This window comes from Lepidochelys olivacea (assembly GCF_965140295.1).
Source record: "Lepidochelys olivacea isolate rLepOli2 genome assembly, chromosome: 3".
Taxonomy (NCBI): domain Eukaryota; kingdom Metazoa; phylum Chordata; order Testudines; family Cheloniidae; genus Lepidochelys; species Lepidochelys olivacea.
The window spans coordinates 147,399,743-147,413,312 of NC_140413.1; the positions used below are offsets into that span (position 1 = coordinate 147,399,743).

Genomic DNA, 13,570 nt, shown 5'->3' on the forward strand with positions numbered 1-13,570 from the left:
AATTAATGTTGATATTGCACTGTATTTTTAAGAAATCATATTTTAGAGTCTCTTGTGCAAAACTGTAAATTTGAAAATGAAGGCATGGTATAATAGATATGTGCAAGATTAATTACTTATTAATTAATTATTGCAAGATTTATTACTTAAAAGTAAAAGTTGATGCCAAGATTCTGAAAGATGGGTGCCTAAAGCTAGGTTTTTTAATCTTTGTTTAGGCATTGAAATAAGTGGCCTGATTGTCAAATAAGTTAAGCACCTGGTAGCTCTCATTGGATGACCTGGTAGCTCTCATTGGATGAATCTTTGAAAACCTTTGCTTGAATCTTAATGCAGCTTTTCAGTTTATGTTGGATAAAATATACTATTTACATTTCCTGTGTACTGATCCAATATCAGAAATATATTTAGGAGACAATCTGAGATGGTTTCTATTTGTACAGCTTAAAGATGAATAATTTACATTTTATTCTCTCATTTGGTAAAGCCTATAAGCAGCACGTGGTATGATTACTGGGGTGCTGACTATGGCACTTACAACTACAACCCGTATATCGGAGGTGTTGGAATTCCTGTTGCAAAACCGCAAGTATCCACAGAGAAGAATGGATCACAGACTGTGAGTGTGTCAGTCTCTCAAGGTAAGCAAGCAGTAGGTTCACTTCAATTCTGTTGTGGAATCTTTAGATATTTTTCTAAAGTATTTGCTTTGCTGAATAGTAATTAATGGCTAATATAATGCTGAAGTTGGCACGTGCCTTCTGCTTGTGAAATCATTAAGTGATTTAACTTTGAGGTGCACAGTTTGAAAGTTCATACACCAGAATTTTAAGATTCACAGAAGTATAAACAAAGTTTCTTTTGCTGGCAAACCAGAGGTTCATGCAGTAAACTAGAAAAGATTATACAGATTTTACATTATAGATGGAATTAGTGTATTAGAAAAAGAGTGAAAGTGCATGCTGTAGTTAAGAACATAAAAACTTCAATTTCTAACTCTTTTTCGGTCACTTTTGGCTGTCTAAAACTTTCATCTACTGGGTTGACATTTGCAAAGAATGATGCATTTGTTTTGGAGGTTTGAACAAAAATGGTCTAGCTGTTCTGAAGTTGTTTTTTTCACTCTCCTACTCAATCCCTGCTACATTTAAAAAAAAAAAAAAAGGCATAATTTTTTCAAAGGTGCTTTACTGAACCAGAGATAAGAAGCGGACAGTGTTGCAGGGAAAAGAGCCTTCAGTAAGAAGTACCTCACTTGTTATTTTGGAAACTGGTTCTGATTCCAGAATTATGACCCACTGAAAAATGGTGCTTGCACACATGCTCGGTACATGAGTAATTGTGGAAGGGGCAGCCAAGTGAGAAGCGAAGTATACTTTTTTGCACTTCAGTGTTCTGTTAATCACTACCTGAGAACACACATTTACAGATTACTTCAAAATTTTTGATACTGCTGTTCTGAGTATACATGTCTAACACTCGCCGCCATGATAAGGAGCAGTGAACCTATTCACCAATTATAATAAAAAAAAATATGTTTTGCCAGTTGCTAATGTTGGATGTGTAGCTGTGTTGATCTCACAGTAGATCAAGCAGTGTCTTTTTGTTCAATCTTTAAGTACATTATAATCCACATGTTTGTTTGATATTCAAATGTTACCTTGTATGCTGCTTTCTATAGCTTTGGATGCCCGTCTAGAAGTTGGACTGGAACAGCAAGCAGAGCTGATGCTGAAAATGATGTCTACTCTAGAGGCTGATTCCATTTTGCAAGCATTAACAAACACGTCGCCTACATGTAACTATATATTGCTAAATCTTTCTCTTCACTTACTGACCATGAATTTCACTTAAAACTTGTTTTCTTGTTAGGGTTAACTTCAGGATTCTCAAATAATTTTGTAAATTGATCATTCAAGTGGGGATACTAAAAAATAAGTGAGTCATTTTACAAAGTTGTGAAATATATACCATTTTCTACTGCTGTAAGCGAAACACTATAAAGAAGAGGAATGGGTTTCATTCGGAGACTCTAGTTGAATAAAGACGTGTTCAGTGAAGTCTTTACATTTGTTTTCAAGAGCTTGATTGTTGGCTGTGATTAAACAAAGTGGAATACTCCCCTTTGGAATGGGACTGTGTGGAATGCTTAAAAGGGAATTCCCAGTAGTCTGTTTGACTGTAGTGCACAGCAGAACCATAGAGCTTCTGTTGGCCAATAGCTTTGAAAGTCCATTCCAGTGGGGTCATGCCCCAAATAGTGAATGTAAAGAGCTTTATACCTGTCACTCAATCAGTACTGGATAAGAAAATATAAATATTTTTTGCCTAGTGTAACTTTTTTCCTACAAAAGAATTCATGAAAAAACTTGATTTAATTTTTTTAGTAACTCAGTCTCCTAGTGGAACAGATGATTCATTGCTAAGGGGATTACATGCTGCTAACCAGACCAACCAGCTGATCATACAGTTGTCCTCCATACCTATGCTGAGTGTGTGCTTCAACAAACTCTTTTCCATGCTACAAGTCCATCATGTTCAGGTATGGAATTATGAACTTTCAGAACTTTGGTTAATACAGTACTTATTGCTAATATTGAGAGAGGAGTGTTACATTTCCCCATATTCAAAGTTTTAAACTATTGAAAATGGAATGGGAAAAGTACCTGTTAAGTAGATGACTTTTTAAGTTCTCATGTACAAATAGAGATAAAATAAATTATTAGGTATCCTAAATACTTGTCTACAGAACATAACTTTTTTTAACACTTCTGTAATTAAAAACAGTATTGGATCTTTCACTGTAGGACACTGGATACCTCAACTAGTGATGAATTTCACTAAAGGTTAAAATTACTTAACATTTAATGGTCCTGATTATGTAAGGGCCACACGATGGAAAAGTGGAGGCCCGTTTACATGTTTTGCCCTTGCATGTGCGCGCACACATGCAAATTCAACAGTAACTTCGGGGCCTACCTTTCAATTTATATGCACATTTGTAGTTACTGAGCACATTTGTGTGCCTCCCCACATCAGTTTAAATATTTAATCGAAAGTCTATTGCACTAGCAGATTTTGAATAACATAGTCCCATCGTTGCTTTTGAGTAATGAAAGTCACTGGCTTTGCGCATTCCAAAAGTTATATGCTGAACTTCTGCTGAGATATCTTAAATATTGAGATTGTCAGGCTATATGTAAACCATTCTTTTCTAAGAGAAACTTGGAGCATAGATAATTCTTAATTGTGTTTAAAATATAGAAATAAAAAAGCCATTGCCAGACTAGAGTAAAAGTACTCATGTACTATGTTAAGTGAGGTTTAATTTTATTGAAATTGCTGTACATCTATTCGAAGTTTCAAAGCTCTTCTGAAGAAGATTGTGCTTAGTTATGCTTGTCACCAGAGTGTGATAGCAGAGAATGTAGATAAGATAAATGACATTTTAAAAATCAAAATAGTCTGTTTTTCACACTTCAAGGTGTAGAAGTACAGTTCTGTTTTTGCTGATTTGTTATTTTATATCAGCTATTTATCTTTTTTTATTATTTTCAGCTTGAGTCGCTTCTACAGTTATGGCTCACATTAAGCCTGAATTCCAGCTCCTCTGGGAGTAAAGATAATGGTGCTGACGTTTTCCTTTATAATGCTAATCGGATACCTGTAATTTCTCTGAATCAAGGTAAAAATATTCTAGAATGGGATAATAGGTGTGTAAACAGCTAGAATATGATTTTCACAAGTAGCTAGTGTTGGCTTAATGCTCCCATTGAAGTCCATGGTAAAACTCTCTGCATCTTGTTTTCCAGAGAATCCTCTGACTTTGTTTTCCTTAACATAACCTCTGAATAGCATTCAAAAAATTTATCAGAGCATTCTACCAGTTTGGCCTTTTCTGGAAGGGTGGAAGAAACCATCACAGGATACTGCTCAGAATTAGTATTATTAAATTTCAGTGGTTAATATGTTGCCGTTCTATCACTTCTGTTTGTTCTGTGAGGACTTTATTTGGAATGCTCTGCTTGCCAGAAGCAGAAGATATATCTGACATCCTTCTCTAGTCAATATGATTCTGTGGCACCTTCTTCTGCCCCACTCACTCCAATCAAAGGACATGGGAGAAAATAAGGTCTTTGAACTGGTTAGTCCAAAGAAGGTGGAGACGGGAACTTTTTTCTGCTGTTTCAAGTGCTCAGTGCTCACTTTATATGTTTGATTACAAATATTTGCACTGTAAAAAACAAAAGAAATACTATTTTTCAATTCCCTTTATACAAGTACTAGCTCTTTATCATGAAAGTTGAACTTACAAATGTGGAATTATGTACAAAAAAACCTGCATTCAAAAACAAAACAATGTAAAATTTTAGAGCAGGGGTGGCCAACCCGAGCCTGAGAAGGATCCAGAATTTACCAATGTGCATTGCCAAAGAGCCACAGTAACATGTCAGCAGCCTCCTATCAGCTCCCCCCGCCCCCAGTGTCTCCCACCCGCCAGCAGCACCGCCGATCAGCACCTAACTCTCCATCCCTGTGCCTCCCACCCGCTGCAATCAGCTGTTTTGTGGTGTGCAGGACCCTTGCGGGGGAGGGGAGGAGGAGGAGCCGCAAGGGCACAACAGACTCGGGGAAGGAGCGGGGACCTTGGGGGAAGGAGTGGAGTGGGGCAGGGGCCTTGGGCAGAGCCAGAGATTGAGCAGTGAGCACCTGTACCACATGGGAAAGTTGGCGCCTGCAGCTTCAGCCCCGGAGTTGGCACCTATGCAAGGAGCCACATATTAACCTCTGAAGAGCCGCATGTGGCTCCAGAGCCACAGATTGGCCACCTCTGCTTTAGAGCCTACAAGTTCAATCAGTCCTACTCCTTGTTCAGCCAATCGCTCAGACAGACAAGTTTGTTTACGTTTGCAGAAGATAATGCTGCCTGCTTCTTGTTTATAATGTCACCTGAAAGTGAGAACAGATGTTTGCATGGCACTGCTGTAGCTGATTACGGGTTCTGCTCAATAACAATCCAAAGCAGTGTGGACCAACACATGTTCATTTTCATTATCTGAGTCAGATGCCATCAGCAGAAGGTTGATTTTCTTTTTTTGGTGGTTTGGGTTCTGGAGTTTCTGCATCAGGGTGTTGCTCTTTTAAGACTCCTGAAAGCATGCTCCACACCTCATTCCTCTCAGATTTTGGAAGGCACTTCAGATTCTTAAACCTTGGGTAAAACCTTGGCAGAATGTGGGTAAAACAGAGCAGCAGACATCCAATTCTCCCCTAAGGAATTCAGTCACAAATTTATTTAATGCATTATTTTTTTTAATGAGCGTCATCAGCATGGAAGCATGTCCTCTGGAATGGTGGTTGAAGCATGAAGGGACATATGAATCTTTAGCGCATCTGGCACATAAATATCTTGCGATGCCAGCTACAACAGTGCCATACTAACCCCAGTTCTCACTTTCAGGTGACATTGTAATTGGTTAGTCTCTAAGGTGCCACAAGTACTCCTTTTCTTTTTGTAATTTAGAAGTGGGCAGCATTATCTCCCCGTAAATGTAAGCAAACTTGGTTTCTCTTAGCAATTGGCTGAACAAGAAGGTAGGATTCACTGGACTTGTAGACTCTAAAGTTTTACATTTTTTTTGCTTTTGAGTGCAGTTATGTACACTGCATTACATATTTGTAAGTTGCACTTTTGTGATAGAGATTGCACTACAGTACTTGTATGAGGTAAACTGAAAATGCTATTTAATCATTTTTACAGTGCAAATATTTGTAATAAAAAATAATATAAAGTGAGCACTGTACACTTTGTATTCTGTGTAGTAGTTGAAATCAATATATTTGAAAATGTAGAAAAATATCCAAAAATATTTAATACATTTGAATTGGTATTCTATTGTTTAACTGTTATTAATCGTGGTTAATTTTTTTGAGTTAATCATGTGAGGTAACTGCGATTAATCGACAGCCCTAGAAATAAGCAAAGCATCCTTCATTCAGCCTGTAACTGCTTCCTGCCACGTTCACTAGTGAATCCTCCATGTGACCTGAAATCTGCAGTGAACATGTTATTGGGGATTTTGCTGCTGAAATGACAACCCCACAGCATATCCCGAGGAGTGGATTTTGAGCCACACAGGAAAAGCGGCCTTGTCGTAGAAAAGTCTTAACCTTGCTAGCTCCTGAAGCACTGAAACAAATCAGTCACTGTCTCATTTTTTCCATTCTGTAATTTGGGGCTCTAGTTTAGTGGCAGCCTGGTATGAAGACATACCTCAAATTTTCGTCAATAATTGTGGTTAGCCTTTCTTTATTTAAAAAAACTACAGTATTCTTCAGCAAAGATTCAAAACATTAAAGCCTACATTAATGAAGTTGCATACTTCATAGCTGTAGAATGCTATAATGTATTCCTTGAAAACGAAAAAATCATTTTTTTCATGTGCTACCTTTGTTTATAAGATGGAAGGATTTTACATTGACATTATGAAAAATTCTACTTGTGTTAATTCATGTACAGTTTCTTTTAAATGCACAGGATTAGCATCAAAAGAAATGTAATGAACTTTCATTCCTAATATAAGTTCCTGATTATTACCTTTTGTTAAGGGCTCAGTATTTTGAAAAAATACAGTATGTTCTTCTTTACAGCATCAGTAACTAGCTTTCTGACAGTCCTGGCCTGGTATCCTAATACCTTACTGCGGACATGGTGCCTTGTGCTTCATAGCCTAACTCTTATGACGAACATGCAGCTTAACTGTAAGTTTTCTCTGAACGTTGTTGTTGTTATGATGCTTGAAAACTAAATTACAAATGAAATAAAGTAAAATAAAAAGGTTCTTAATAAATGCAGGGTTTTTTCCAGGGAACAGATAGTGAATTTGGTGCCATTCACCTGCAGGGTGTCTGACTTTTACACAGGATATGTAGTGACTTACTATTAATCCATACTATGGGTGATGTCATGTGTGGAATAAATAGATGATTTCAAGTATAGTTCATCTAACAAGCTTCTATTTAAAAGAGGATATTCTTACTGAGCATATCTGCTCCTTTCAAGCTTACCTACTGTCTTCAGTGACACACATTTTTGCTCCATTTTTTATTCCTGTTAATACTGCAGAGTTAACAGCACAAAGAGAGGGGCTGAATTCTGTTCCTTCTTGTACATCATCAGAATGGCATACTAAATCATTTATGCTGTTCATGTCCCCCTGTAAACAGTAGGTTCTTAATGATGGCAACATTTTTATAACTGGTGATGGAAGGGAAAACTTAGCTTGACTTTCACTCCCTTGAGCTGTCCATTAAAAATAGGGAGAAAAGAAAACCATGCAAGGTAATTTAGCTAGATTTTTTCCCCCCAACATAGTATATATCCATAATACCTCACTACAGTGGCATAACAAGAACTTTGATAGAAATGTAACAATTAAACTTTTTTAATCTATAACCTTCAGTGTAAATCCTCTGTTTTTGTTAACTGCTTTTAACTTACTGGTTTTTTTGGTTAACATTTCTGACTTTTTTTTCTTTCATGTGAATAGACACCCTTGTATGCTCTTCTAAATTTTTACAATGAAGTAGGGCTTGAACCAAAATGTACTTTTATTCAGATGTTGCCGAGTGGAATGCAACTTAATTCATAAAGCTATACTTCATCAGCACACATGCAGTTAAATCTACTTGATAAAATAACCCTTTAAGATATAAATATTTTTGTAACCATTTTTTGACAATCCTTTAGGTCATTCTGAATATCTGGTGACATCACTTAACAGCAAACGCAGACAGGGAATTCCAATAAATTTGTTGTCAGTCCCTTGTTGAAAGTGTTAGTGCTGATTGAGAAACTATAATTAAGTATTTCTAGGACATCCATTGCTGTCCTGTCTAAATGTCACACTAATAAATCTCTTCTAAAACACTTGATATTTTCGAAGTTCTTTACAAACTTTTAATTAACCTATGAGCCCACGCAACATCCCTTTGAGGTATGTAAGCTATCTTCTTCCCCTTATCCCTTCATCTGGTGTAGAGTAATTGTTCCAGGATCTGCCATTTTCCTCTATTTGAGGTGATATTAAGGTCCACCTGCTTACCTTCTTCTCTGATACAATCCATCCATTGCTTTCTCGGCTTTCCTCAGGGTCTCCTGCCATACTATCTTACACCGAGTCCTCTTTCTTTGAGGCAGGTAAACATTGTTGTTCCCATTTTACGGATGGAGAAACCAAGAGGCTAAGTAACTTTCCCGAGAGTACCTCATGAGTAAATGGCTGTTTTGAGACTATAACCCAAGCTGCCAAACTCAGTCCCGTGCCAAATCCACTACACCAAACTGTTATGGAGTTCTTCCACTTCTAGTTCTTTTCTTTTTCGGCTTTTACTCTTTCCTCCCTCCTTTTTGACCAAAATGATGTTAGTACCCTAACTTCTCTAGCTATGGAGTTATATTTTTTTTGTTCATGGTGCTGCATCTGGAACAATTTGTGAGAGGGAATCCATAGAGTAGGCCTCACCCTGCAATCCTACAGGCTTCTAGTGTCTCAATTTTTCATCTTTTTATGGAATAGGAAGAGAAGAAATTCTTTTTACTTGTTTTTTTTTCTTTTAGCCACAACAAACTATCTTTCTTTTCAGATGGAGAGCATGAGTGTCTTTTCATGATAAACATAATTTGAGTTTGGAAAGCTAGTACCTGTTTTCTGTACGAAGGCAAGAGGCCAGATCTTGCCTGTACACAAGTCAATCCAGGGTATACCAGACATACACATTTCAAACCTTGTTAGGGGAACACAATCCTTTTTATGTTAAATTTTGTAAACACTCTATCTATTGTTTTAGCAATACTCTGGAAATTTATAGGGCTATATGAGCTTGTCATGTCAAATCTTGTAAAGATTTAAACTTTGAGAAATAACATGAGATTATCCCTTTTTTGGATCGCCTCTTGATTTGTTTTGTAATTGCAATGAGGAAATTTAGTCTTGGCTCTGAGTATACTTTTCAGTGCATTTAGAGAGGGAGAAATGATCTAAGGTTTGACACTGATGCAAGTTGGAGAGTTCAAATGGTCTGGTTGCTCAAACATGAGGACTTCATTTCATTCTTATATGTTATTGAATAACCTCTGAGCGTGTCAGTTTCTTTGAATCGGTTCCAACAGACTGGAGGAAAGATTCTGTATTCTGTTGCACAGCATTTCAATTAGTGTGTGGAAAGTCACTTTCTTCTTTGCATTTTGATCCCTGTGTGTATTCCACTGAGAGTTAAGCCACAGGCAGTTCCAGGAGCTGCTATGAACGGTGGTGGAAGAACTCCAACTCTCCTTAGATGAAGTCCAGAATACACAGCATAAGTTCTGGGACATCCTGAAACCCACAGGATTCAGCCAGATAGGACTTCTGGTGAATGAAGCCATACTGGAAGAGGCATGAGTTAAATGGCATACACTGGCAACCTCCTACCCCCAACAGATCTGAGAAATGTGACTTTGTCCTGGCAGAGAAAGCAGAGGTTTTTTTCCCCACTTCCCTCCAAACTGCCTGGTTGCTTAGACTGCCACAGAAAGATGTAGGCAGCAATACCCAACAGTCACCACTGATAAGGAGGCCAAACATGCTGGGCAGGAAGGTGTTTACATCTACTAGCCTCCAATTTTGAATACTGAACCATCAAGCAGTGTTAGCTAAGTATGATCTAAATTATTCAATGTTCCTTGGGACTAATTATCCCAGCACAACAGGGCTTAATTTCAGGCCTTTATCAGCGAAGACAAGCTGGTGGTCAGAACTGCACTAGTGTCTGTGGTTGATGCAGCTGACGTTGGATCAAGGTCAATGGCAACTGCTATCATGATACGCCAGGATTCAGGGCTCTCTCTTCTGGGTTTCCCAGGGAGGTCCAGAACACTGCAGAAGACTTGCCCTTCAAGACCCTATATGAGAGGGGAAAAAAGGCTGGGGGGTATATCCATGAGAGGAGGAGAAAGGCAGCCAGGACAGATCCTTTGCTGTAAAGATGACAAAACCAGCTTATAGTGCCTCTAGGCAGACAGGAGAGAATCCTCAAAAGAACCAGCAGGAAAACTTTCTTCTTTGAGTAGTTGTCCATGTGCCTCCCACTCTGTGCACTTGACATTGCGTACAAGATCAGTGTCTTTGAATAGCAGTGTCTTTGGGGCTGCACCTGCACCTTACAGATATTTGCACCATTAACCTTCATTATTGAACTGATTAGAGGATTGATTCACATTCTGATTAGTAACTGGGAAAGCTGCTGATCAATACTGCGAATGACTGTTAGTGATTACTAGACATGTATGAATATATCTGTGTCAATATGGCAAAAGATGAAGGAAGTGGTAGGAAATGAAGAGGACTGACACAATGAAAAACAAATAATTTTCCTAAAACAAAATGTGAATATTGTTAGGAGTTGTTAAATAGCAAGATAGAAAGGATTCTTGTTCATCTCAAAATGCAGAAAAAATGTTTCTTTGGATTCTCTAAGATAAAATGTTTCCTTGAATAAAGCTGTCTGTTGAACTAAAAGAGCAGTTCGTCAAGTTTTGATCTTGAAAGTGAGACTTTATGCTATCAGCCTCAAAATGTAGCCTCAATGATAACTTAAGTCACTGTTTCAGGTTTTCCAGAAGCACTACATCAGCTTCCTTCAGGAGCTGTATCGTAGTCTTCAACATGCCCCTGTGACAAAGTCAGGCCAGACGACTGCAAGAGTGTGCTTCTTCTCAAGGGTCTCTCTCAAACATATAGGCCATGAAGCAAGCATCTGGTCTCTTGGAGACAAAGGGATGCCCTGGTCTCACAATTTCAAAGACCAAAAAGCTGAAAGTACGGAGCAATGGAGCTCTCATCTCTGTTCTTGTGGAAGCAAATGAAGACATGATCAACTTGAAGCTGTTCTTCAGCAAACGTAAGAAGATCTGAAAACTGTCTTTGCTCCCTTCAGGCAGAGCACCACTGGGAATTTCAGTATACAGGTGGTTGGTCAGCACTGCCCTCCAATTAACATGTTTGGCATCTGTAAGCCTTGAGCCCTAGAATGTTATAGGCCCTTGGGTCACAGAAATATTGAAAGATGAAGATGAGCTTACTAAAAAAAATTGCAGGTTTTCTTTTTTTCTAACTTCAACTCCAGGTAATGCACAATGAGCAATTTAAAACACTGTACCCTGAATACAGTCCTCCATAAAAAGTTAACTTGCAGTTTCACTACTAAATGTTGCAAGTGGAAAAAGAGAAAAAAATTAAGGAAGAACAAAAGAATCACCACTAACATTACTACAAGATGGGTGGTTGAATGTGATATGACCAATCTTCCCAATAGCATTCAGTGGATGTTTCAGGAAGATTATATGTCTGTTTGCATCTGACTACTATAAAAGTATTGATTATTGCACACTTAGATCAAAACATAGCACAACAATATATTCTATAAGGAGGTACAGAATTTACAAAAACAATTGAATGAGTTTTTTGGAGATACTTGATAGGTTACTGGCTGACACTGCTGTCACTTTCCATGGACATCTCTCTTGATATAATTAGCAAAAAAGTGAGGGGAAAACACAAGAGAACCTAAAAATAAAAAATTGAAGTTAGGGGCATTGCCATTACTTAACTAATAAGACCGATTTTAAATATAAAGGTCATAAATTGAGCCCAGAACAGAATGAGGCTGAAATTTGGCTAATGGGTGCATAATCCTGAGCTGCTTCATCCTCTTCCAGCATTAAAAAGGAGGAGACCAGTTTCTACTCTGAATCTACATTTAAAGGAGGTTGTTGCAGTTCATTGTATTAAAATGGTGAAAAGTAGTAGAAATAAAATCATGCAACACAGCATCTGAATTCAGATGAACTTTTAAAAGCTGTGCAGGCAGCTGAGCATCAGATGAGCATGACTTTATCACATTCAGGTTGGATTAGTTGAAACTTCATAATAGGTTACATACTAAAAAGAAAAAAGTTGATGTATCTTGCAGCAGATACAAAAGTCATGAGTCTAACTAGTTAGAGATTGTAGTATTTTTTTATTTGCAGCGTTAAACTTTATTTTGGACAATGTGCCTTTTTTATGCTTGGTATAAATATGTTTATGAAGAATATCAATGTGTTTTTTCATTTAATTAAATATTTTGGATGCGTGTGTGGTTAAAGAAAATCATAAACTTGTCCAGAATGATAGTATTGGTTGCTGCCAAAGTGAGCCCTAGAGTAGCAAACCATGTTTGTTTTCAGAGGTTCCATTTTTCCCAGCTTGGTCCTCTTCAACAATTTGCACACCTACCCTGCTGTTTCAGATTTGTCTCCCACCAAAGCAAGGCTGGCTTTCCTTCCTCTAGGATAGTCAAATGTGGACTACAGCACATCCCTTCTTTACTGTTTCATGGGCCTGATGCTGCCTACCTCTGAGGTCGAGAAGGCTGCTTCAGCCTGTTTTTTACTTTATTGAGGCCCAGTTTAGTTTTCTTCATCAGTCTTGGCTTAATTAATTGGACTCAAAACAATATTAGCAAATCAGTGTGAAGCATATGCTCCTTGTACCTCTGTAAGAATCTTTTTCAGCATGTGTTTGCTATATCTACTTAATATGAAAAATCTGTTATAGGTTGTAGACAGGCAACTTATGACAAAGGAAAACTACTCAGTGAAAATTCTTATATTTTTGTCTTCCTCTTCTCCCTGGTCACTCAATAACAGACCTAAAAGTGGCAATTCTTCAACAAAAAAACTTCAATGTGAAACTGAAGAACTGGAATTAATTGGCAAACTGGACACCCTCAAATTAGGCCTGAATAAAGACTGGGAGTGGTTGGGTCATTACAAAACCTAAACCTAATTTCCCCCATACTAATTTCCCCCTGCTGCTACTCACACCTTCTTGTCAACTCTTTGAAATGGGCCACTATCATTACCACTACAAAAGTTATTTTTCCTCCCTTGGTATCCTGTTGTTAACTGAATTGTCTCGTTAGACTGACCTCACACTTCGTAAGGCAATTCCCATCTTTTCATGTATTTATACCTGCTCCTGTATTTTCCACTCCATGCGTCTGATGAAGGGGGTTCTAGCCCACGAAAGCTTATGCCCAAATACATTTGTTAGTCTCTAAGGTGCCCCAAGGACTCCTCATTGTTTTTCCTTCCATCCTGTTTCCCTCGAGGGATTTCTTTTCATGGCAAGCCTCTCCAACATTATAACTTTATTTCACTGCTTTGAAAGCTTTTCAGTTGAGATAGAAGTTGTCAGGATTTAATACTGATCTTGACCGACAGTACTTTGCCTCCTGGTGGGTGGAGACTGATTAGTTAGTATAAGGAAACTATTGTATAATGAAGAGGAAGTCTCTGAAAGACAGAATTACTCGTAAGTAGTTTTCCTTTTTCACTCATCTACATCCTTTCCAAGGGATAAGTTATTGATAAAATAGATGCCAAGGAAACTCTCAAATACAAAGAAAGTAAAACTTCTCCATATTTTTTTCCTCATCTCATCTATGGGATGAAGTCTGTATCTATCTAAATAGATGTTCAAGCCAT

At 37.8% G+C, this 13,570-nt stretch overlaps 1 protein-coding gene across 1 annotated transcript in view; it reads left to right on the top strand.

Annotated features, from left to right (window-relative positions):
• Positions 1-13,570, top strand: part of BIRC6 (baculoviral IAP repeat containing 6) — a gene marked incomplete at its 5' end in the record, with an annotated part of 315,285 nt that overhangs the window by 117,754 nt on the left and 183,961 nt on the right. Inside the window, 5 exon segments of the mRNA XM_084624643.1 lie at positions 488-641; positions 1,682-1,798; positions 2,388-2,542; positions 3,559-3,685; positions 6,652-6,762. Coding sequence (XP_084480769.1) covers positions 488-641; positions 1,682-1,798; positions 2,388-2,542; positions 3,559-3,685; positions 6,652-6,762 — 664 coding nt within the window.